The sequence below is a fragment of the Microcaecilia unicolor genome, chromosome 4, assembly GCF_901765095.1.
Source record: "Microcaecilia unicolor chromosome 4, aMicUni1.1, whole genome shotgun sequence".
In the NCBI taxonomy this organism is placed as follows: domain Eukaryota; kingdom Metazoa; phylum Chordata; class Amphibia; order Gymnophiona; family Siphonopidae; genus Microcaecilia; species Microcaecilia unicolor.
Window position 1 is genome coordinate 73,515,183 of NC_044034.1, and position 27,723 is coordinate 73,542,905.

Below are 27,723 nucleotides of genomic sequence, written 5' to 3' on the forward strand. Positions count from 1 at the left end.
CCACTGTGGGCACATTCTACATGCTACCCAAAATCCATAAACCTGGAAACCCTGGCAGACCAATCATATCAGGTATTGGCACACTCACGGAGGAAAATCTAGATTCATAGAGGGAATTCTGAAACCTCTCGTACACAAAACTAACAGCTTCATACAAGACACCACAGACTTTCTGAATAAATTGAAAAATATCAAGCAATTACTACCAAACACCCTTCTGGTCACGATGGATGTAGAATACAGCAACATTCCACATGCGGATGGCATAGCTGCATGTGGGAGACTCCTAAAAAGATCGACACTGGACCATCAATACTCACCAGAAACTGTTACAAAATTAATCAAATTTATTTTAACTCACAACTACTTCTGCTTTAACAATAATATCTATCTACAAATAATGGACACCAGGACAGCACCCCAATATGCCAACCTTTTTATGGCTGAGCTGGAAGATACATTTCTGAATACGTACCAGACCAAACCTCTAAAATACTACCGGTACATTTTTACATTTATGATTTGGACGGAGGGGGAAGAAACTCTGAAACAATTTTACTATTCCTTCAATACATACCATCCTACAATCAGATTCAAAATTGACTACTCCCCAGAAAAAGTCAATTTTTTGGACACCACAGTCTCAATCAGTGATGGCTGTATACAAACATCTATGTACAAGAAACCCACAGACAGATGCAGCTACCTCCACAACTCCAGCTTCCACCCTTCACATACAAAAAGATCCATTATTTACAGCCAAGCCACAAGATACCACCGTATCTGCTCGGACCCAGGGGATAGAGACAGACACCTTGAAACCCTGACTGCATCCTTCAAACAGAAAGGCTACAACCCCAAAATAATCTCCAAGAATATTGCCTCCGCCCTTAAAACACCAAGGGAAAATCTTCTACAGTACAAAGAAAAAAAAGCCACAGACAGAATTCCCCTTGTAGTGACATACAACCCAGAGCTGGAGAAACTGAGGAAAATCATAAGGGATCTACAGCCCCTACTCCAGGGGGATGAATTACTGAAAGAGATATTCCCATCCCCGCCACTGCTGGCCTTCCAACAGCCACCAAACTTAAAACACAAGCTGATCAGGAGTAAACTCCCAACACAGACTGAAGGTGAAGAGAAGGGCACATTTCCCTGCAATACATCCAGCTGCAAGCTATGCCAAAACATTTCACAGGACCCCACAGTCATTCACAAAGGAAAAATATTCAACATAAAGGAATCTTTCACATGCTCATCTTCCAATGTGGTATATATCATTCAGTGTAAAAAATATAACGAAGGATGCTATATTGGAGAAACAGGCCAGATGCTTAAGACAAGATTCAATCTGCACAGACATCACATGAAAATAGCCGGTGCCAGTCAGGCCCCCACCCCTGTGGGCCAACACTTCACAAGACCAGAACACTACACCAGTGATTTCACAGTAAGAATACTGAAAGGTAATTTTAAAACAATACAGGAACGTAAGACCTTTGAAATAAGAATGATTGAATATTTTGACACCCAACAGACAGGACTTAATAAGGATCTGGGTTTTCTAGCCCATTATAAACCATAAAGTTGTTCTCTGTTTATTTCTCTGTTTATCACCCTCCTCTCACCTTCCCACACCATCCTGTTAGAATATCAATAAAATGCTTTGATGTCCCCATGCATACCCCCACCCTCCCACTCTGTCAGACTGTCAAAGTAATGCTTTGATGTTTCTCTTATATATACTATCTGCTACCACATTTGCTTATTTCCGATCTGACGAAGAAGGGCAACCTTCGAAAGCTAATCAAGAAATGTATTAAGTTACGTCCAATAAAAAAGGTATCATCTTATTTTCTTTTCCATGTTTTATTTTGTTTGATTTCTATTGATAATCAATTCTCTCTGTAATCTGGGATGAATACCATCTGGTCCAGGAAATTTGCTACTCTTCAATTTGTTAAATTGCACCATTACATCCTCCAAGTTTATAGAGATTTCATTCAGTTTCTCTGACTCGTCAGCTTTGAATACCATTTCTGGCACAGGTATCTCTCCCAAATCTTCTTCAGTGAAGACCAAGCAAATAATTAAATTAATCTTTCCGCTATGGCTTTGTCTTCTTGATTGCCCCTTTTACTCCTCGGTCATCTAGCGGTCCAACCGATTCTCTTGACGGCTTCTTGTTTTTGATATACCTAAAAAAATTGAACTATGTGTTTTGCCTCTAGCTGAATCTTTTTTTCAAAGTCCCTCTTTGCCTTCCTTATCAGCGCTTTGCATTTGACTTGGCATTCTTTATGCATTGTCTTATTATTTTCATTTGGGTCCTTCTTCCATTTTCTGAAGGATTTTCTTTTAGCTCTAATAGCTTCCTTCACCTCACTTTCTAACCATGCTGGCTGTCATTTGGTCTTCCTTCCTCCTCTTTTAATACATGGAATATATTTGGCCTGGGCTTCCAGGATGGTATTTTTGAACAGCATCCATGCCTGATGTAAATTTTTGACCTTCAGAGTTGCTCCTCCTCTAAGTTTTTTTTCACAGTTCTTCTCATTTTATCATAGTCTTCTTTTTGAAGGTTAAATGCTAACATATTGGATTTCCTGTGTCTACTTACTCCAAAGCCGATATCAAATCTGATCATATTATAGTCACCGTTATCAAGCAACCCCAGCACCATTACGTCCTGCACGAGTTCATGCACTCCACTAAGGACTAGGTCTAGAATTTTTCCTTCTCTTGTTGGCTCCTGTACCAACTGCTGCAAAAAGCAGTCCTTGATTTCATCAAGGAATTTTACGTCCCTAGCATGCCCTGATGTTACATTTACCTAGTCAATATTGGGGTAATTGAAATCACCCAATTTTATTGTGTTGCCCAGTTTGTTAGCCTCCCTATTTTCTGATAACATTTCTACATCCATCTGTTCATCCTGGCCACGTGGATGGTAGTACACTCCTCTCACTATCCGTTCCCCCTTTACACATGGAATTTCAATCCACATGGGAATTAATTAAGTAAGTAAGGAATTAGAACTTTTTACAACCATGGTAAAATTGGCCTCAGTTCATGGGAATGAACCATGTATGGGCACGCTAAGGACATTGTTATTGTAGCTTAGAAAAGGAATCTTCTTATAATCTATGCTCTGCCCAAATTCACCCCTCTGCATGCTTACAGTGAATGTGCACACCATGAAACTTATGTGCATACTTTCATGTTAGTATTTTAGAAAAGGTCACATATAGGCATAAATGGCCTCTTATGCATGTAAATGACTAAAATACCAGCATTTATGTGCAGTCTTACTGCCTAAAACCAGGCAGCTCCTTATAAAATTACCACCTGACAGTGGGATTTTTCCATCCATTTTTAATCAAACTTGATTAAAACTAGCCGATAGACAGAGGCAACTGAACTCAAAGCATCAAGGGTGGTATGAAGATGCCTAGGGCACCCATACAGGGCCATGGAGCACTGACAGTGGCTTGAAGATTGCAAGTTACCATGAGAAAGACATTAACAAGGAGACCCCTAAACATTGGGAGAGGAAAAGAGCCCCATCAACATAGGCAGGAAGACCACAAGACACCAGAAGAGAGGTAAACCAGCACCATCATTGGCAGAAATATCCCAAGATACTGGAAGAGGGGCAAAGCACCAGCAACATTGGCAGGAAGACTCCAAGATAGAGGGAGAGGGGTGAAGCACCGCAAACTTTCTTGAATTCAGAAACAGTTTTCACCTCCACCACCTCCACTGGACGAATTCACCACTTATCCATAAAAAAGTATATCCTCAGATTACTTCTGGGTCTATCCCCTTATATCTTCATTCTATGCCCCCTCATTCTACAGCTCCTTTTCCATTAAAAGAAACTCTCATGTCATAGAGGTAAACCACTCTATCATTTCTCCTCTCTACTGCTTTTCTTCCAAAGAATACATATTGAGACCTCCCTTTACTAAGGCGCGCTCACGTTTTTGGCGTGCACTAAAAACAGGTGTGCCCTAAACGTTAGAGATGCCAATGCATTCCTATGGGTGTCTCTAACGTTTAGCGAGCGCCCAATTTTAGCGAGCACTAAAAACGTGAGCGCGCCTTAGTAAAAGATCCCCTGAGATCTTTAAGTCTGTTCCTATACACTTTATGACAAAGACCACTGACCATTTTAGTAGACGCCCTCTGGACCGACTCCATCCTGGTCTGGTCTCCAGATTGGTACATGATATTCTAAATGAGGTTTCACCAGAGTGTCATACAGGGGCATCATCACTCCCTTTTTTCTACTGACCAGTCCTCTCCCTATGCATCAGAGAACCCTTCTAGCTTTCGCTGTCGCCTTTTCTACCTGTTTGGTCATCTTAAGATCATCACATACAATCACTTCCAAATCCCACTCCTCTTTCATGCACAAAAGTTCTTCACCCCCTAAACTGTACTGTTCCCTCAAAGCGAAGTGCGTAAAGAGGAAAACACAGCAAGAGTGAAGACCTTGTGCCAAGGGATAGGTAACTGTTCATCTGATCTTCATCTTGAGGACTGCTGGAAAGGGATCTGATTCCCAGCTGCATCCTCAAACTCCCAGGCAGGAGTAACTAAATGTATTTATTCAGCTCTAATTCTACACTCATCCTTGAGGGAAGGAGAACAAGTGCATCCTTTTAATTATATTTAGGATTTTCTCCTTAGGTGTTTCTAAATTGTCAGGTCAATATTTAAACTCTGTGGTCAGTGTTTCATTTAAACTCCAACCATGGCATTTAAAAAGATTCCTGGACATTCATCACTGGCCATTATCCAGAGAGCCTTGCTGAATACCTGGATAGGCATCGATTTTCATTTTGTCAATAAAAATGAAATCATCTAATTGCTTTGAAGAGATACTAACAAATTCATTAGGGCAACATTTACATGATTTCTCAATTTGATCTAATTATGACCATAGGAAGTGGAACAAGAGGGAAGTTTATTATAGTGAAGTTTACTAAGGATCTAAAAATAGCATGGAGGTCACTCTGATTGAATTAATGGGAAAGTCAAAACGTGAGAACAGAAATGTCTTCAGGGTGTGGGAACTGAACCATTCAGAAAAGTGGAAGTGGATATTTGATGATTAAGTACCAGCGCTTGTGTCACAGATTTATTCAGTTATATTGCTGGAGTTTCTCAATGTACGTTCAGAGAGACTTCAACGGAAGTGTTGCTAAACATTAAAATTGTCACAGTTTTCCAGCCTCAATGAGTTAGTAATAATAGTACACACTTCCTGTGCTCTTAAACAGTATGACCTCAAGGCTTCTCAAAACACTGACAATACCAGTGAAAGGTCACAGTGTGGGCTTACAATGAAAAGAACAATCATCAACCATCAATGTTTCATAGCTGTCAAATCCCTTTAAGTGGATGGTGACTCACTTTAGGAAGCATGGTAACTGCACAAGACCAACCCTTTCTTCAGGTATTGACAACTGTCTTTTCCACAGTGAAACTATGGGGTCTATACCCAAAAAAATCAGGCTGGGTGCCTTCTCCCAATTTAATACATAGGGTGACTGACTATATACCACTCTGCTCCTGGACTAACTTGCTACACATACTGTACAACGGCAGCCAAAAAAGCAAACAGGATACTATTAATTATTAGGAAATGGATGTAAAATAAGACCAAAATATTATAATGCTCTGTATTGCTCCACGGTGCGACCACACCTTGAGTATTGCGTTCAGTTATTTATTTATTTGTTGCATTTGTACCCCACATTTTCCCACCTATTTGCAGGCTCAATGTGGCTTACATAGTACCGTCAAAGGCGTTTGCCCAGTCGGTTGATAGCAAGTACAAGGTTGAAATGTGGTCGTATGAGGTATATGTGGAGGGTCAGGAAGGATGAAGATTGCGTGTTGTCCAGTACGATCAAATGTCACTGTATCTCAAAAAAGATATAGCAGAATTAGAAAAGGTTCAAAGAAGAGCGACCGAAATGATAAATGGAATGGAATTCCTGTCATAAGAGGAAAAGCTAAAGAGGTTAGGGCTCTTCAGCTTGGAAAAGAGATGACTGAGGGGTGATATGATTGAGGTCTACAAAATCCTGAATGGTGTAGAATGGGTAAAAGTGAATTGATTTTTCACTGTTTAAGTAACAGCATAAGGAAAGCAAGTGTCCGGCATGGTACATTTTATAAACAAGTACCAATATTTTATATTTAATCCTATGGCATTCTGGGAGACAATAAAGGAGTGCCATTGTTCCATTTCCTAGCTCTTGAAATCAGCTTTACCACTGTGTTTCGAAGAAGCTGAAGACAGTGAACATTAAGTGAGTAAACCCCTTTAAGCATCAAGTTGCAAAAATCAATGTTGTTTATTACCACAGAAAGAATCAATGTGTAATTTTCATTATAGAATATTAGCATTAACCAGCAGAAACATGCCTACATTTAGGTGTGTCCATTTCTGCCAGTTCTATGGCAGACATAAATGGACATACCTACATGCAGCACTTACATGCATAACATAGGGGGGGGGGTCTTTTACAAAGGTGCACTAGCATTTTTAGCTCGTGCTAAAAATCAGCTGGCGCTAAACACTGAGACTTCCATTATATTCCTATGGGTGTCTCAGCACTTAGCGCCAGCTGATTTTTAGTAAGTGCTAAAAATGCTAGCACACCGTAGTAAAAGACCCCCCTTACGGTATTCTGTAAGTTGTGAGCATAAGTGGGAGGCATGTCCATGTCCTCCACCCTCTTATACTTACACACTAAGGCAATTGTGTGCTGACAGTGTTACAGAATACTTCTGCACAGGGGAAGATCTAGAAAAGGTGCTCAAAATTCAGCAACTAAAAACATTGGCCCTGAACTGTATCGGCATCCTTTATAGAATAGTGTACAGCACCAGGATTCATGCTCAGCTTTGGATGCAACGAATTATAAAAGCCAAAGCCAGGTGTAATTTCCAGTGTGCAAGTCGGGCTCTGATACCCCGAATTCTATCACGCTATGCGCATGGCCTCACCCCCTTTGCAGATCTGCATGGAAACACTTTGGCACTGTTCTATAAATGGGCAAGTGTGGTTTTTGTACAGATCTACCATTTCTGCCCCTTTTGGAGGAGTAGCCTAGTGGTTAGTGCAGCGGACTTTGATCCTGGGGAACTGGGTTCAATTCCCACTGCAGCTCCTTGTGACTCTGGGCAAGTCCCTTAACTCTCCATTGCCCCAGGTACAAATAAGTACCTGTATATACTATCAGGCTTATTTTCAAAAGAGAAGGGTGCCCATCTTTCAACACAAATCGGGAGATGGGCGTCCTTCTCCCAGGGTCGGCCAAATCGGCATAATCGAAAGCCGATTTTGGGCATCCTCAACTGCTTTTCATTGTGGAGATGACCAAAGTTCATGGGGGCATGTTGGAAGCATAGCGAAGGCGGGTCTGGGGCTTGCTTAACACATGGGCGTCCCTGACGAACACATGGCCGACTTTACTTGGTCCTTTTTTTTTTACGACCAAGCCACAAAAATGTGCCCTAAATGACCAGATGACCACCAGAGGGAATCGGGGATGACCTCCCCCTACTCCCCCAGTGGTCACTAACCCCCTCACATCCTAAAAATAATTTTTTAAATATTTTTCCTAGCCTCTATGCTGGCCTCAAATATCATACCCAGCTCCATGACAGCAGTATGCAGGTCCCTGGAGCAGTTTTAGTGGGTACTGCAGTGCACTTCAGGCAGGCGGACCCAAGCCCATCCCCCCCCACCTGTTAAACTTGTGGTGGTAAATGTGAGCCCTCCAAAACCCACCACAAACCCACTGTACCCACATCTAGGCGCTCCCCTTCATCCTTAAGGGCTATAGTAGTGGTGTACAGTTGTGGGGAGTGGGTTTTAGGGGGGATTTGGGGGGCTCAGCACCCAAGGTAAGGGAGATATGCACCTGGGAGCTTTTTCTGAAGTCCACTGCAGTGCCCCCTAGGGTGCCCGGTTGGTGTCCTGGCATGTGAGGGGGACCAGTGCACTATGAATGCTGGTTCCTCCCTCGACCAATCCCCGAAGAGTCTTCTTCAGCGCTAGTCGACTCCGGCGCCTTTCTTGTGGGATCATCTGTTTCTGACACCTTACGTCCTGCACAATGCTTGTAGCCCTGTGCAGGACGTAAAGCGTGAGAAAGAGATGATCCCACAACGAAGGCACCGGAGTCGACTGGCGCTGAAGAAAACTCTTCAGCAGGCGGGGATGGGGGACCCCTGCCAGCAAACAAGGTACCTGATGCGGCGGTGGCAATGGCGGGGGGAGGGGTCAAATGTAGAGGGGGCCAGGGCATAATCTGTGGGGGCCCATGCCCCCGTGGCCCCACATAGCTACGCCCCTGCCCAGGACTTACCCAAAGGTGATCTCTGGTGGTGTAGTGGGCCAGGGTGGGAATGGTCTCTCTTTGCTCCTGCCCCATCCAGCTCTGGGTTCCAAAATGTCTCATGTGGTCCATAAAAGTAGTCTTACGGTAATACCACTGGGAGTCAGCCCTTCATATAAGGGCAACGCAATTTTAACAATTTTCAGAAGATGCGTTCTTGAGGTGCTAGCTAATCTAACAGTAGAGAAAGTGATGGGGCTAGATGGGATACATCCAAGGTAAAGGGTAAAGGGTCATGGATTTGATATACCACCTTTCTGTGGTACAGCCAAAGTGGTTTACATATATTATATGCAGATACTTTTTCTGTCCCTACTGGACTCACAATCTAAATTTTTTACCTGGGGCAATACAGGGTTAAGTGACTTGCCCAGGGTCACAAGGCGCTGCAGTGGGAATCAAACTCCAAGGATACGGAAGCAAGTTAGGAAAGTTCTAGTGGCTCTAGTTTTTACTTTTTCATCACTTCTTTAGAATTGTGAGTGGTCACAGATGACTGGAGATGGGCGGGGAACTTAGGAGAGTTTTAGTGGCTCCACTTCTGACCTTTTCATCACTTCTTTAGAATCGGGAATGGTCACAAAAGTGAAAGTAAGAATGAGGTTGGGAAGTACTGGTCACTTAATCTAACCTCTGTGGTGTGTCAATTACTGGAAGCACTGCTAAAATAGGAGCTAGTGCAGTTTCTGGAATCCACTGAATTATAGGACCTGAGACAGCATGGTTTTACTAGAGGTGGGTCTCATCAGACGAATCTAATCAATTTCTTTGACAGGCTGACCAGAGGACTGGAATGGAAGAAAGCACTAGATGTGGCATTCTTAGATGCTAGCAAGGCCTTTGACATGGACCTGCATCTGAGGTTTGAAAGCAATTGATATGAGCTGTAAAGTGAGTGACTGTGTTAAAAAGTGGTTGAATGGCAGGTGGCAGAGGATAGAGGTAAATGGAGGTTACTTTATCATTCACTTAACACACAGGGCCCAGACCATAAAGAGGAAGTGAGCTCAGGCCTCTTCATAAGTATATATGGACATAAACATTGTCATACTGGGACAGACTGAAGGTCCATCAAATCCAGTGTCCTGTTTTCAACAGTGGCCAATTAAAGTCATAAGTATCTGGCAAGATTCCAAAAGAGTAAAATAGATTTTATGCACTTATCCTAGGAATAAGCAGTGCATTTTCCCAAGTCCATCTTAATAGTGGTTTATGGACTTTTCTTTTAGGAACGTGTCCAAACTTTTTAAAAACCCTGCTATGCTAACCACTTTTACTACATTTTCTGACAATGAATTCCAGAGTGTAGTGAAGAAATATTTTCTCCAATTTGTGTAGCTTCATTGCGTGCCTCCTAGTCCTTGTATTCTTGGAAAGTGTAAACAAGCAATTCATACCTACCCATTTCACTCCACTCAGGATTTTATAGACCTCATATCATCCCTCATCTCTCTCTTCTCCAAGCTGAATTTATTTATTTATTTAGTTACATTTGTACCCCGCGCTTTCCCACTCATGGCAGGCTCAATGCGGCTTACATGGGGCAATGGAGGGTTAAGTGACTTGCCCAGAGTCACAAGGAGCTGCCTGTGCCTGAAATGGGAATCGAACTCAGTTCCTCAGTTCCCCAGGACCAAAGTCCACCACCCTAACCACTAGGCCACTCCTCCAGATACAAGAAGAGTGGCCTAGCCTCTTTAGTATTTCCTCATAGGAAAATCGTCCCACCCACTTTTTTTCATTTTTGATGCCCTTCTCTTTTCTAAATCCACTATATCTTTTTAAAGATGTGGTGACTAGAATTGCACACAATATTCGAGGTATAGTCGCACCATGGAACGATACAAAGGCATTATAATATTCTCTGTTTTGTTTTCCATTCCTAACATTCTATTTGCTTTCTTAACTGCCACTGCATACTGAGCAGAGGGTTTCAATGACAACTAGATCCTTTTCCTTGGCGATGACTCATAATGTAGACCCTTGCATCATGTAACTATAGTTTGGGTTCCTCTTTCCCAGGTGCATCACTTTGTACTTGCTCAAATTGAATGTCATCTGCTATTTGAATGTCAGTCTCCCAGTCTCGTAAGGTCCTCTTGCAATCTTTCACAATCCTCTTGCGATCTGAATTCCTACTCAATTTTTCTTTCTTCTCTTCCTTTCCCCTTTTTTTTCCTGTGCGATTGGTGTGCTTTCCTAATGATATTGTAGTTCCTTTTCCTTCATTGCCTGTTTTTAAAAATTAGTCTGTACACCGCTCTGTTCTGCCCATCATTTGCAGTATAGTAAGTCTAATAAACCATAACCATTAGCAACTTTGAATAACTGTGTTGTCAGCAAATTTAATCACCTCACTTGTTTTTCTCATTTCCAGATCTTTTATAAAATGTTAAAAAACAGTGGTCCCAGCACAGACCCTTGGGGAACCCCACTATCTACCCTTCTCCATTGAGAATATTGACCATTTAACCCTACTCTTTTTTTTCTATCTTTTAACCAGTTCTTAATCCACATAGGACACTGCCTCCTATCCCATGAATTTCTAATTTCCTCAGGAGTCATTCATGAGGTACTTTTCCACTTTTATAAATCACACCGACTGTGGCCAAAGTTTCGCTAGAAAGCTGTCTCAAGGCATGACCAATCACATGGAAAACAGCTGTTCTTAAGAAACACTGACGTTTTGGTCATGCCTTGAGACAGTTGTATAGCGAAACTTTGGCCATGGTCAGTGTGATTTATAAAAGTGGAAAGGCACTCCATTTTTTTAAAATTAAGTCATCAGACTCTTGGTGGGGGGGGGGGGGGGGGGGGTTGTCATGTTTGATCCAGAAATTGTATGCAAGTGGAGTTTTAACAGTTTTGAAAGGGTTTTTTTTATGCCTATGATGAGAGGTTACCCTGGTAAAGTCCTTTTCACCCTCAAGATTTTTTGTACTCCACAAGTATTATTTGAAGTTTGGAAAGTACTTTAAGCTTATCATATGGGAGAGTATTTTTGAAAATTAGTGTTATATTTAACTCTTTCACTATTGAACATTTAAAAAAAACGGCACATTATTAATTCACTCTAATGTGTATGAATCTTCTTTGATTTATGCAGTAATCTTGGTTCTATTTAATTATGTTTTGATTGATCTCAGTAATCTGATATGGTGTTTACTCAAGATGTCTATCCACAGGATTTTCACAGACAGTAATACCTTATTCTTTCCTTCAATCTTTTCCATTCGTTCACTGATGATCTGAATTTTGTTCCCTGTGTGGTTGCTGTTGCGATTGCTCAAGACAAAAGAATTACTTTTGGTGCGATAATCACACCTGTGGACAAAGAGAGAAGAACATGTTGGAATTTGATCTTAATCTGGTAACAGTGGAAAAAAGGGAACAGGCACAATGGTAAGTTTACTTTTATCACAGCAAAATATTTCTAAAATGAGCAAGCCATCCCACAAAACTGGTCAATGAAACCCTCACACCCCTTTTGTATATCACATGTCCACTAGTGACTACTAACAGCTACATATATTGCTAAGTCTTATCCACTAGGGGGTAAATTCAATGCGGGCTTACCGCTTCGCTAAAACAGAAGTACTGCCGGGCTACCACACCAGTCCGGTGGTAGTTCTCACCCCCAGCACACACCATTTCCAGAGCTACAAAAATATTTTTAGTTTTGTAGCACCCAGTTACCGCCAGGTTATTGCGGGAGCCCTTACTGCCACCTCAATGGGTGACAGTTAGTGCTCCCCCTGAAATGGACACACATGGCAAAAAAATTGGCCTCAGCTTTATTGTTCCTTAGCCAATTTCAAACTCAATCACCTTTCCCCTTCAAACAATTTAAAACTTCCAACATGTTTGCTCATAACTTGAAAGGGAAATGGGACTTGATATACTGCCTTTCTGAGGTTTTTGCAACTACTTTCAAAGCAGTTTACATATATTCAGGTACTTATTTTGTACCAGGGGCAATGGAGTGTTAAGTGACTTGCCCAGAGTCACAAGGAGCTGCAGTAGGAATCAAACTCAGTTCCCCAGGACAACCATGGGTTAGACGGTACCATCCTATGCACAATCACAAACCAACACTTTCAAACTCCCCATTTCTCCCAAGGCAGGCTCGCGGTGATGCCTAACCTGCCTATTACCCCAGGATCCATGATGGTAATGAACATGAACCTTACAATTTCTTCTTATTCCTCATTGGTATAATTTCAGATAACCCACACTAAACCACCCTAAGAAGAATGGCCTTTAAAACCAGGGCTGCAACATGCTCCTATCTCCCACCTACCCGAACAGGGCCACCCACAGAACCAACGGGGGAAGGATGGGAGGGACAAAATTCTTCCTCCCACCCGGGCTCCCCTCACAAAAATGCAGCCCGCCAACATTCTGCTCACACACTCCACAGCACTAAAGACACCAATTGGTGCACAGATGGAACCAGCACCAATCGGAACCCTTCACCATTCCTGACCCCAGCCCCATGTCCCCACTCATCAATCTTTAATTAACCCTCTCCTTGCTCATCCAGTTGACTCAGCCAGGTTATGTCCCATTCCTGTAAGAGGAATGTGTCACCTAAGTCAGAGCCCCACCTATGTTCCCCCCTTTGCAAATTCCTGCTCTGTACATTAAGCAGGGTATCTGCAGAATAACACCAAATATCACATATGTGCAAACGTGTGTGTGTATATGTCAGTCTTCTAAACATGTGCACACATAACACATGTGTTAATGTGAGCACCCAATTTATAGAACTGCTCTTTAAGGGAATAATTCTATTTTTTAAAAGAGGCATTTATTTAAAAAAAAATGTTATATTCCGCTTAATCTGAAATTCTTGGCAGATTACAAATAAAGCATATAAATTCATACACTGAAACTAAAAACAACATTCAAAACACCAAACAATATGAACAATAAAATCCATAACCTGAAAATTAGCCAGGTACATAATGTGAGCAGATAAGTTACTGATCTGTACATTTTCAGGGAACACTTAAAAAAAAAATAAATGTCTTCAGTTGTTCACAAAATGAAACCAACAGTTCTGTCTTGTGCAGCTCAATCAGAAGTGTATTCCAAAACTCTGACCCCACTACTTGAACAGTACTAATCTATAAATCACTTTGTGGAAGTTATTGTGTTGAAAGAAGGTATATCCAATAGACTTTCCCCCGCTGAATGCAATGTTCGTGAAGGGTGATAAGAGTTTCAGGGTTGCTGCTATGATCAATAAATTATTGAGGGCCTTGTGATCAATAATAAGACCATATCACCGGAAGCCAACGAAGAGCAAATAACACAGGTGTAACGTGTCCATTCTTTGGGCATCAGTCCAGTCTTGTTGCCACATGGGCAATTCTATAAAGTGGGGGTTGACATTTATGAGCCAATTACGTGGGTAAATGATTATCATACAGGCATCTACACATGTATGTGTGCATATAAACACATAAATGCCAAAATTCTGCCCAAATCCTGTTGTATAAACGTGCACATTTCTTACATAGCACAGATGTTGGAGATAGGTGTACAGATAGGCGGAGTCTGGGTAGAGCTTGTGCAGCATAGAAAATACTATAAGTTACTTGCATATGTTCAATATCCTATAAAGGACAGCAGGCACTACTTTGCTTTCTAGAATAAGCGTGACATAGCTCCAGCTCTGTTAGTCTGAACTGGGCACCAAGATCAGAGAAGTTTGGAATATAAGAAAGCATGCTCATGGTAGCTGTGTAAAGCAGCATTTCCAGGCATTCAGGTTTCACAAAACAAAGCTCAACACGTAGCACATTTTCACAGAAGCTACAATAACAACTCAAAAAATGTGTTAGACCAAGCTAATGTTTCCTTAAGAATGACTTAATATTGACTTTACTGCAAGAGCATAAAGGGGAGGCTATAAGTCAGCACGTAGCTATCACCTGTGCATTAGTTCAGGAAAAACATTTGTGAGCATAAAGGAGTACATTTTCAAAGGCTTCGAATTGGGTATATTAAAGTGGGCCACCACGTTTGCACATGCAGATTCTATTAATACACATGATTAGTAACACGTCCCATTGCATAAAATGGTAGATAATGCAGTTTAAAGCCATCTTAATGTGATAACTCACTTTGGAAAATAAAGCCTCAATGATGCATGGGGAGCTACCATTCCAGAATGGCATTTGAGCACCTCAATGCTATTATAAAATAGATTGCCATGCCTAAATGTAGGTGCGTCCAGTTACAGCAGATCCATGACAGGCAGAAATGGGACAAGTAAGGACAGCAGGCATTGTGCATAGCTTACAGTGTTCTATAAATTGCATGCCTAACTCACAGAAACACTTGTCAATTGTCAATTGGAGGGCAGCCAATGAATCTGATTCTGTACGCATTGTATGTTGAGAGGTACACTATGCAGTTTTATGTAGCTGACTTCTGTTTTGTGGGGTATACTGAAAGTTTTGTTGTATCTCACCTCAAGAGCTCTGAGGATAATTCTATTACAGTGCACCTACCAAAGGCATTGGTTATGGGGCCTATTTTAAGTCTATTCTATTAAAAAAAACAAGACACCTATTTTCTTTTATACAATAATAGTGCAAGTGGCCAAAAATGCATTTACATTGAAAGCACAAACATTTACACCAGCCCTATAGCTTGTGTAAATGGCAGCACCTAATTGTCAGCCACAATGGGCCAAATTCTATAAATGGAGCCTTAAAAATTGGTGTCAAAAAACAAACAGTTAGCGTAGGTTAGGTGTAGTTTATAGAATATATGCACGCACTGTTCTTGCGACTAAAATGTAGGTGCTGCACCCATTTAGGTCACCTAAAACCAGGCTTAAATAGCTGTGCCTAACTTACTGCATAGTTTTGTTTTTGTTTTTTTGAAACACCGACAACCCACCCATTTCACACCCATGGCCCCGCCCCATTTTTGGCTGCGCACATTAGAATTTATGTGCGCCGCATTATAGAATACACTTTGAAAGTTGTGCGTGTACATTCTAATTAAAGCCAATTAGTGCTACTAATTGGTTGTTAAGTCCCAATTATTGGTGCTGATTGGCCTAAGTGATTCCGTGTGGATCTCAAAGGGGAGCATAATGATAGGAGGGATATGGGCAGGTCAGGAGCATGCCCTTAAACTGCACACATCGTTATCAAATAGTGCAGATCCGTACCCAACTCATGCAGATGCTGGTGCTACATGCTATTCTATAAAGGATGCTCATCTCGGAACTCCCTTTATAGAATACCATTCAGCGCCGATTTTTTGGGGGCACTAAATTTTAAGCGTCATTTACTGAATCCAGCCCTAAGAGGGAAATTCTGTATAGATCGCCTAAAATTAGACACCAGGTGTGCTATGCATGAATTCTAAAACAGCAATTGCATGTTCAATTATCATTATATATACTAGGGTAAGTCCGCAGTTACACACCTAACTTTAGACGCAACACTTACGCTAGTTTAATAACTGATGTAAATGATTGCACCTAACTGTAGGCAGTTAGGCATGTAAATGCTAGTATTTTATTTCTGTGGAAACCTGTGTTAGATGGTTTGAAGAGACTGAGATATAAGATATAAACTTATATGACTTTGAAATATCCTGCATTGGTATGATAAGAAGTTGTATTTATACATTGCTACTGGATTTTAAAAATTTGTGATTTATAGTATTTTATATCCTGCACATGTAACTACCTGGTACGCCCCTAAATCTTCCATGCCCCTCCCAGATTCAGGCCCTCCTGAAATTGCACATTCTGGAATTTCAAGGCACAACTTATAAAATATCGACGAAGGGCAGCTGTACACGTAACTACTAACAGGTCAATTATAACCTATTATTGCATTTTAACAGCAATTATTATTATTAAATTAAGTTTCACATGCTACTGACCTTATTTGGGAGCCCTTTTACGAAGCAGTGGTAAGCCCAATGTGGGCTTTCCTCTCGCTAAAAAGGAAGTACCACCGGGCTACCTCAGCAGTCCGGCAGTAGTTCCCTCCCCCAGTGTGTGCCATTTCTGGCACTGCAAAAATATTTACATTTTTGTAGCACCAGTGTGTACCCGGCAGTAGGCACGGTTACCACCCGGCTAACATGGGAGCCCTTACTGCCACCTTAATGGGTGGCGGAAAATGCTTCCCCTGATATGGCCACATGGCAAGTGCTTCACTTGCTGCATAGCCATTTCTTGAAAAAGCAAAGACCTCCCTTTTACCTGCTGCAGTAAAAAGGGGTCTCGGAGTGCGTCAGAAACATGCACTGATACCAGTGCAGGCCCCCTTTTGACGCAGCTTCATTAAAGGACCCCTCTATAACCTTTGTGTGCAAATTTGTGAGCTAGTCACAAATATGGGCACAGAACTTTCTAGAATTAGGGCGTAAGTGGCTAGTTATGCATAAATGACTGGAATTCTAACATTTAGGCACCTTCTGGCTTCCTAAAACTAGGTAGGTCCTTATTGAATTGCTCCATAACCCCTTAATTTCATAAAAGTTGCCAAAACTTACGTGTGCAAATTTGAGCATATGTCCAATTTGTGCTCACAATTTAATTGAATAGAGAGCTAATTAGCACCAATAATTGGCTTTTTAACAAGCAATTATTGGCACTAATTAGATTTAATTAGATTTGCATGTGTATATTTAGGCATGGATATACACAATCTCAAAAAGGAGGTGCAGAAATGGGAAGGTCATGGGCAAAATGTGGGTGTTCCTAACATTAACATGCATTGTTATAGAATAACGAGTATATGCACCTAACGTTAGGCACGATTCCCAGGCGTAAGCGCTATTCTATAATCCATGCCTAACTTTAAGCATAATAAATAGAAATAAAACAAACCATAGAAAATAAAATAAAATGATACCTTTTTTATTGGACTAAGAATACATTTTTTGTATTAAGTTAGTCCAATAAAAAAGGTATCATCTTATTTTCTTTTCTTTGTTTTGTTTTATTTCTATTTATTATCTTCAGTAAAAAAAGAGACCCTGGGGTGTAATTTGGTCAGGGGAGAAAATCAAGCACATACGTTAAAGTTTCAAAAGTGCACATATATTGGGCACTATTGGCTCAGATAATGAAACTGTACATGTGCATTTTTGTCCATATAAAAAGACAATATTCAAACCACAAATATTCAAGCACAAATGCTTGAATATCTGCTCAATTTGTGCAAATTAAAATGTAGGTGTGTAGCAGATGCACTGTGCTGAAAAATGTACCTTCCAGACCATGTCATGGGGATTCTGCAAACCCTCCCCTATCAGGAAATAAGGCAAGAGTTCAAAGGAGAGGTGTGCAGAGTGAGGAAGAGAAATATTTAAATCATGTACAATCTGTCTTTGCAGCCTGCGTTCCCAAATCTTGATCAACACTGGAGAATGTCTCCCAATTTCTTTGTTAAAACCACCCTGAAAGAAACAACCACAAGATCTGTCTAGTATTCATGTAGCCCAATTTTGCAAACAGCATCTAGTTATGAAATCGGGTGGCTCGTTATCTCCCAAGTATTTTACAAGAGGCTTTTGAAATGCTAAGGAGTAAATATTGAGTTGGCGGAGGTCAGCTTTTTTTTCGCCACCTACTGCTGTTATGCCACAATACTGAATGCCAGGCATTGAATATCCAGGTTTATGCATCCTTATCTGATTAAGGGGTTCTTTTACTAAGCTGCGGGGAAATTCTAATTATTGCCAATTAGTGCTCATTATTGCTTAAGTGTTAACAATGCTGATTGGCTTGTTAAACCAATTGTTATAGAATACACTTGGATTTCGGTGCAGAATGTTAGGCGCACTATTTAGAATCTGGGGGTAATTCTGCACCCAAATTTCAGCGTGGACATGCATTCCAATAGATGCAAGGCACCAAAATGGGGCTCAAATGGGATATCACAGGTATCCTTTTCCTTTATCAGCACCCAATTATGGAATGCACTGCCAAAAGCTGTCAAAACTACTCAAAACCATCTCAACTTTAGGAAATTACTCAAGACCAACCTATTCGGGAAAGCCTACCCCCAGGCTCCAACATAAAACCCAAAGTCCTTCAAAACAGCATATAAATGGACTATCTCAGACTCTTTTACCTTTACCCTTTTCCACTCTGACCACCACAATCTATTGTATTTGTATAACTACTGGACTGGCGATAGCCTTTTTGGTCTATTGTAAACCACATTGATCCTGCATACATGTGGGAAAATGTGAGGTATACATGTGATAAATAATAATAATAAATAATAATAATAATAATAATGGCACAGAAATACCCCTAAGTACCCAGTTATAGGATAGCGCCTGAGTGTATCCACATGCAACTGCAAAGAGGGTGTTCCCATGGGAGGAGAATGGGTGGGTTAAGGGCATTCCAGAAAATTGCACACAGTATTCTAGAATACCGCAGATGCACAACCAACTTATGCACCAGGATTTATACCCGGTTTCAGTTGGTGTAAATGCTTGCCCCCAAAAGTCAGGCATAGAATTCAGCGCCCAATGCTATTCTACACAGGGCGTTTATCCTGGAGTGCCCCTTATAGAACAGAACTAGAGGACATTTGCTGGATCTAGCCCATTACAACTACACAGTAGAACATTTATATAATAGAAATATGATACATTTATTTATTTATTGATTGATTGATTGATTGTATTAATTAGGATTTATTTACCGCCTTTTTGAAAGAATTCACTCAAGGCGGTGTACAGTAAGAACAGATCAAACATGAGCAGGAGGCAATTAGAGCAGTAAAAATATTTGAACAACAATACAAAGTATGGCATGGTATACTACTTGCAATGACAACACAATATGTACATTATAATTGGTAGTGAAGGGTAAGGCAAAGTTGTAACATATAGATGAGTAAGAAAGTAGGAAGAATTAGAAAGTAAGGTGATTGATTTGAAGAAAGTTGCACGTGAAGTCAGAGAGATGGTTAAATATTATCTCAGCTAGGGTAGGAGTGCTATCCCCCCCCGATTCCATAAAGGTATCCAAAAACTGTGCATGCAAGTTTAGGCACATTACATAAGTATATAAGTGTTGCAATACTGGGACAGACAGTAGCCAATCCAGGTCACAAGTATCTGGCAAGATCCCAGAACAGTACAATACATTTTATGCTGCGTATCCAAGAAATAAGCAGTGGATTTTCCCCAAGTACATTTTAATAATGGCTTATGGACTTTTCTTTTAGAAGCTATCCAAACCTTTTTTAAACCCCGCTAAGCTAACCTCTTTTACTACATCCAGAGTTTAATTACACATTGAGTGAAGAAATATTTTCTCCAATTCATTTTAAATTTACTACTTTGTAGCTTCATTGCGTGCCCCCTAGTCCTAATAAACAAGCGATTCACGTCTACCTGTTCAAACCCACTCATTAGTTTATAGACCTCTATCATGTCTCCCAATTTGCACACACTATTTAATAGAATAATGAGCCAATTAGTGCCAATAATTGGCTTTTTAACAAACAATTATTGACACTAATTAGATTTAATTGAGATTAAAGTGTGCAAAGTTAGATGTGAGATCTGTGCCTAAAATTTACACATGATTCAAAAAGGTGTTGCAGAATTGGAAGGGTCATGGGCATTTTGAGGAGGAACAGGGGCGTGGTTTTTAATTATACACATAGTTACAGAACATGGGTGCTCTGCATGTAAATTTAGGCACGAGCATTTGTACCACGTTTTCTTTGGTGCAAATGGCGGTGCCTACATTAACGTGTGATCTTTCTGCTTAAGCATTTATTAAATAAGCTGCACCGAACCTTAGGCGTGGCTTATAGAATACCATTTAGTAGGTATTTTTCGGTGCAATTTGTTTTAGGCTCCATATATACACTCTATCCCTATCCCCGGATTCTATAAAGCGCGCCTAGAGATCCACGCCGATATCCAAGTGTATTCTATAACAATGCACGTAACTTAATTGGCTTAACAAGCTAATCAGCATTGATAACAGCTTTTAACGAGCAATGATGAGCACTAATTGTCAATAATTTGAATTTATGAACACAACTTGCTAAGTGCATTCTGTAACGAACTGCGCCTAACTTCTAACATGTGTAGACAAAATAGGGGCGTGATTATGGGCATGGAAATAGACATTTCATGAGTGTTCTGAAATTTCTGTGCGTAGTTATAGAATATGGCCCTCTGTGCCAGGATTTCTGCCATGCTTTTGTTGGTGTAAATGGAAGCATGTCGTTTTAGACGCTGATATATCAACTAGGCATATTCTATATACCGTGCTTAAATCTAGGCACCGCTTATAGAATACGCTTAGTCAGCATTGATTTCTGTGCCAAATTTTTAGGTGCCATATATAGAATCTAGACCTATATGAGTAAATGGTGGTTTTCTAATATAGCTATGTACATGTTGGTCATTTACACATGTGAGCATCATCATTATTTACATATCTAAAAGCCACACAGCTTTTATATATAACAAACCTTACCCTCAATTTACCACCACTAAAAATTCTCTGTCTCATTTCTTTGTCTTTTTCTTTTTTACATGAATTTCAACACCTGCATTGCCATCAGATTTAAGGGACTCATTCATCACAGTCTTTTCCCATAAGCACAGCCTTGGTGGGCAGGGACAGGTGGGAGGAGCTTTAGTAACTCATCCCCTGAGGTTGTTCCAGTGTATCTACTCTTTCTAGGATGGAAACAGTATCTCCTTGTCTTTGTTTCCTGAAGAGCTAAATATAGCTGGCAACTTCTTGAACAGAAAAAAAGTGTTTTTGCCAACGATCAACACATTTTGGAACAATTAATTTCCCTTAGACAGTGACCCTGATGGTAGTCCCAGGCTCTTACTTTGCTACTTAATTTCACTTGTAAAAAAAAAAAGTTGTGAAAGATGGTGTACAGTCAGCCAGAAGTCATTAGTTCTATTTTAAAATTTTAAATCAGGAAAACATGGGTAGGAGTTAAAGTTACAAATTTGGCTTTGAGTATCAACAGGAAACCAAACACACAGCGTATTATAATTACTAGAATCAAATCAGGGAATAATTGTCAGCTTGTTTAGTGTTGGGGATACATTTTTGTCTGCTAATCACTGATGTCTCTATTGTATACAATGTGTGAATTACCAATATTGCAACATTTTATATAACCCTGTGTTGCAGCCCTAACTATATGTCAGAACCCTCAAGACAGGACTTCAGGGAGGGGGAGGTAGCCTGACCCTTAAGAATACATCAAACTCCTAAGGAAGTGGATTGTGCCATGTTTGAAGATGCAAAGATAATCTCCATGCCGGGAACACTCTTGTATGGGGGAGGAAGTCGAACAACAAGAGGAAAGCCGCATACGCTCCTTATTTCGCACAGGAAACTCCCAGCACCTTCTGCCAAAGCAAGATAAGAAAGCTCCCATGGCCTATTCTGGACAAGGCCACTGTTATGAGTCTACGTTTTTACATTGTCCTTACACTACTCCACGGCACTGTCCTCTCCTTAATGGGTTTCAGGACTCCTTCTAGCCTGTGCAGACAGCACGCCAAAATACAATGGACTGGTATATTTATCACAAATGAAATTTGAAAAAAAAAAAAAAAAAAAGCTTCCGGGAGAAGCATGCACTACATGACAATTGTAAAGTGCTCCGGAGTTGAAACGGAGATCAGTTTCAGCGTTCAGCAGGTTAGAGATAATAAACAGAAAGTTATGAGAACAGCCTTTAATAGAGATGTAGTGTGTTGAGGCAACAGTAGGCATATTGCTCCGGTCATGTCAAGAAAGTACAAGAAAACAAACAGGCTATCGATCTACAAGATCCAGCATGGAAAAAAAAGAAGCAGTAGGTCTTTAAAAAAAAACCTCCAAGATGTGCAAAATGTACAAAATCTTCAATTTATTCACCACTAAAAACAATAAATAATTAACTAATTAAAAGCCTAATAAAGCCATGGTTCACCCTCTCAAAGAACTGCGTCAGGGGCTTGAAGGCCCTGATGCAGCCCTTGGAGAGGGTGAACACATGGCCATGTTGGGCTCTTTTATCAACCCAGAACTATCGCCGGCCCAGCACGGCCTCTGGCGGTAGTTCTGCCTCGAGTGTGCGCCATTTCCGGTGCAACAAAAATATTTTTGTCATTTTTACCGCACCACATGCAGTCCGGTTACCACCGGGTTAATGCATGAGCCCTTACTGCCACCTCAGTGGGTGGCAGTAAGAGCTCCCTGCCACGTAGGCACACAGGAAAGAGTAATCTTACTGCGTGGTCATTTGTTTTTTAGGGGCTTTTTACCCGCTGCAGGAAAAATGGCCCCTGCTGCTACTGCAGGGCACCTTTTACTGCTGCTTGGTAAAAGGACCCCCTGTAATTATGTGTACAATATTTGTAATGCTGACTTTTGAATTCTAGTAGTTTGAATTCCAGTACTTAAAGGCAATTTGATTACATAGGTGCTAACATTTATGCACATGCTATGCGCATGCATGTTTAGAATACTAGCATATAGGCACATATGTGTGCAAATATGCAAATAAATGCCAATGTTCTGCCTAAACAGTGTTCTGTAAATACACATGTGTATTTGCAGAGTGCGCATAGACAGGGGAGGAACTCACACTTATATGCATTCCTTATAGAATACTACGCTATCCACTGGATTCTATACAGCATGCCTAGAGATCTGTGCTGAAATCTAGGCATATCTAATATAATAAAACGCTCCCTCAACGTTCTGAGGACAACGTTCTGAAGTCACTCAGACTCTCTCTCAGAACGGTTCGTAAGTTCGTGGTGGTGAAGCCACTGACGAAGACTCGCTGCCCCGCCCTCGCGTCAAACGTCATGACGTCGAGGGCGGAAAAAAAAAAACAGCAGCGAAGCGTCAGGGAAGGAGGCGGCGCTCCCGACCTCTAGCCTTCCTTTCGCTGTGTTCCGCCTTCTTCTGACGTCAAGGATGACGTCAAAAGAAGGCGGAACAGAGTGAAGGGAAAGCTAGACGTCGGGAGCGCCGCCTCCTTCCCTGACGCTTCGCTGCCGGAACCGCCACGGAGGTAAATTTAAAATGAAGAAAAAAAACAAAAACGGATGTTGGGGGGAGAGAAGAGGGTGGCCAGTAGTAGTAGTAGTAAGGGCAGGGGAGAAACGATAGCATGGATGCGAAGGGGGGGGGGGAAGAGGGCGGCCCAGGCTGGAACATGGGAGAGAGAGGAGCATGGATGCGAGGGGGGGTCATGGAAGGGAGAGAGGGGACTTGCTGGAAAAGGATAAATGGAGGGGGCAGGGGACAGAAGAGCATGGATGTGCATGCATTGGGAGGGCAGGGCTCAGGGAGAGAGGGGAATTGCTGGAAAGGGATGAATGGAGGGGGCAGGGGACAGAGGAGCATGGATGGCCATGGATTGGGAGGGCAGGACTCAGGGAGAGGGGAATTGCTGGATAGGGATGAATGGAGGGGACAGATGGGCATGGATGGATAAGGATTGCAGGGCAGGCCTCAGGCAGAGAGGGAAAATGCTGGATAGGGAAAAATGGAGGGGCCAGGTGACAGAGGAGCATGGATGGGCATGGATTGGAAGGGCAGGACTCAGGGAGAGGGGAATTGCTGGATAGGGATGAATGGAGGGGACAGATGGGCATGGATGGATATGGATTGCAGGGCAGGCCTCAGGCAGAGAGGGGAAATGCTGGATAGGGAAAAATGGAGGGGCCAGGTGACAGAGGAGCATGGATGGCCATGGATTGGAAGGGCAGGACTCAGGGAGAGGGGAATTGCTGGATAGGGATGAATGGAGGGGACAGATGGGCATGGATGGATATGGATTGCAGGGCAGGCCTCAGGCAGAGAGGGGAAATGCTGGATAGGGAAAAATGGAGGGGCCAGGTGACAGAGGAGCATGGATGGGCATGGATTGGAAGGACAGGACTCAGGGAGAGGGGAATTGCTGGATAGGGATGAATGGAGGGGACAGATGGGCATGGATGGATATGGATTGCAGGGCAGGCCTCAGGGAGAGAGCGCAATTGCTGGATAGGGAAAAATGGAGGGCCCAGGTGACAGAGGAGCATGGATGGCCATGGATTGGAAGGGCAGGACTCAGGGAGAGGGGAATTGCTGGATAGGGATGAATGGAGGGGACAGATGGGCATGGATGGATATGGATTGCAGGGCAGGCCTCAGGCAGAGAGGGGAAATGCTGGATAGGGAAAAATGGAGGGGCCAGGTGACAGAGGAGCATGGATGGGCATGGATTGGAAGGGCAGGACTCAGGGAGAGGGGAATTGCTGGATAGGGATGAATGGAGGGGACAGATGGGCATGGATGGATATGGATTGCAGGGCAGGCCTCAGGCAGAGAGGGGAAATGCTGGATAGGGATGAATGGAGGGGGCAGGTGACAGAGAAACATGGATAGCCATGGATTGGGAGGGCAGGGCTCAGGGAGAGAGGGGAATTGCTGGAAAAGGATGAATGGAGGGGGCAGGGGACAGATGGCCATGGATTGGGAGGCCACGGCTCACACTCTCTCTCTCATATACAATTTCTTTCTGACTCTCACTCTCACACACTCTGTCTCACACTGTATCACATTCACTCTCTATGTGCCACACAGTCACTCACACACTCGCTTGGTCTCATACACTCACTCTCACAGAGAATCTGTGTCTCACACACACTCTCTCTCTCGCCCACACACACACACTCTCTCTCACACTGTGTCTCACATACACACTTGCACACACTCTTATTCTCACACACACACTCTCTCACAAACACACTCACACCCAGACTCACTCACTCTCTCACACACTCACACTTTCACTCTGACTCTCAAACAGTCACTCTCACATACACTCTCCCAAACATAAACACTCCGAGGAAAACCTTGCTAGCGCCCGTTTCATTTCAGTCAGAAACGGGCCTTTTTTTACTAGTTCTATAATAATGCGAGTAACTTAATTGACTTAGCAAGCTAATCAGCATTGATAACAAAACTTAACCAGCAATAATGAGCAGTAATTGACAATAAGTAGAATTTATGCGCACAATTCGCTAACCGTATTCTGTAATGAACTATACCGAAATTCTAATGCATGCATATCAAAAGGTGCATGGCTATGGAGGGGAAATTTTAAGGGCTATGGGGGGAGAGAGGAGTGGGCTAATGGTCCAATTCCCACTGCAGCTCCTTGTGACCTTGGGCAAGTCACCCAAACTTCCATTGCCCCAGGTACAAAAACTTAGATTGTGAGCCCCCTAGAGACAGAGAAAGTGCCTGCATATAATGTGTACAGTGCTGCATACATCTAGTAGCACTATAGAAATGATTAGTAGTAGTAGAAAATAGGCATTTCATGGGCATTCCGAAATTTACATGCACAGTTATAGAATATGGCCCAGTGCATGCAAATCCACACACTGCGATTTACACCTAAGTACATTCTACATACTGCACCTAAATCTAGGTGCCACTTATAGAATACGCTTTGGCAGAAATCTTTACTGCACAGATTTTTTAGGTGTCATATATGGTGGTAAGGGCTCCCCCCCCAAATTGGCCGCATGGCAAATGCTTTACTTGCCACATGGCCATTTCCTGCAGAAAGGCAAGACTTCCCTTTTACCAACTGCAGTAAAAGGAGGCCTTGGCGCGTATGTAAAACACACGCCAAAGCCAGCACTGGCCCTTTTGCTACAGCTTGGTAAAAAGGGGCCCTAAGTTCCATTATAGAATACTAGTGTAACCCAGTAGTGGGAGGAGTAGCCTAGTGGTTAGTGCAGTGGACTTTGATCGTGGGGAACTGAGTTTGATTCCCACTGCAGCTCCTTGTGACTCTGGGCAAGTCACTTAACCCTCTATTGCCCCTGGTACAAAATAAGAACCTGAATATATGTAAACCGATTTGAATGTAGTTGAAAAAACCTCAGAAAGGCAATATATCAAGTCCAATTTCTCTTTACCTATTTGAGATTCTAGATGGAATGTTGCTACTATTGAGATTCTGTTGCTACTATTTGAGATTCTACATGGAATGTTGCTATTCCACTAGCAACATTCCATGTAGAAGCCTGTCCTTGCAGATCAGCAATACAGCCACGCAGGCTTCTGTTTCTGTGAGTCTGACGTCCTGCACGTACGTGCAGGACGTCAGACTCACAGAAACAAAAGCCTGCGCGGCCGCGTTGCTGATCTGCAAGGGCAGGCTTCTACATGGCATGTTGCTAGTGGAGGAGTAGCCTAGTGGTTAGTGCAGTGGACCTTGATCCTGGGGGACTGAGTTCAATTCCCACTGCAGCTCCTTGTGCCTCTGGGCAAGTCACTTAACCCTTCATTGCCCCTGGTACAAAATAAGTACCTGAATATATGCAAACCGCTTTGAATGTAGTTGCAAAAACCTCAGAAAGGTGGTATATCAAGTCCCTTCTCCCCCTTTCATTTAGGCACCTACACTTAAGAGCTGGCATAGGTGCAAGTGCCAGGTGTGGCAGCAATGCACATAACTTACAATATCCTGTAAGCTACACACATAAGTGGGAGCCCTGCCTATCTCCCAGCCATGCTCTGCCCCTATGTACACTCCCCTTTGCAAATATCCATTATGTAAGTTAAGCAGGTATTTGCAGAATTTTTGCATTTACATATACCGGTATATGTGTGCACATCTATATGAATATACCATTATTTTAAACATTATACACCTATGGCTAAATTCTATAAGTAGTGCCTAAAAATCAGTGCTGAAAATTGAACACACTTAGCGTAATTCTATAAGGGGTATGTGTCTTTTATAGAATCGAGCTTAGCACATAACTGCACCTAACTGTAGGTGCCTGCGATTAGGACTGCTATGGACAAGCCATTTGTAGGTGCCTACACAGTTAGATGAATTCTATTTGTATACACTCCAAAAACACCCTTAGCCATGCCCCCAAATAGTTACGTGCATTGGGATTTATGTACAGTTGGTTATAGAATACGATATGCATCTAACTTCTAATTAGGGCCAATTACTGCTATTATTTGGCCGTTATCACCAATTATCAGCTCTAATTGGTTCATTGTTCAATTAAGGTATGCATGTTAAATTAAGCATGTGCCTAATTTAACACATGTAACTCTAAATAGCTTAGCGGGGTTTTAAAAAGTTTTGGATTGCTTCCTAAAGGAAAAGTTCATAGACCATTATTAAAATGGACCTAGGGATAAGCAGCATAAAATGTATTGTACTATTTTGGGATCTTGCCAGGTACTTGTGACCTGGATTAGCCACTGTTGGAAACA

At 42.0% G+C, this 27,723-nt stretch overlaps 1 protein-coding gene across 1 annotated transcript in view; it reads right to left on the reverse strand.

The window, feature by feature from the left end:
* FLT1 (fms related tyrosine kinase 1) overlaps positions 1-27,723 on the reverse strand; it is a 317,946-nt gene that overhangs the window by 138,698 nt on the left and 151,525 nt on the right. Inside the window, 1 exon segment of the mRNA XM_030200343.1 lies at positions 11,633-11,750. Coding sequence (XP_030056203.1) covers positions 11,633-11,750 — 118 coding nt within the window.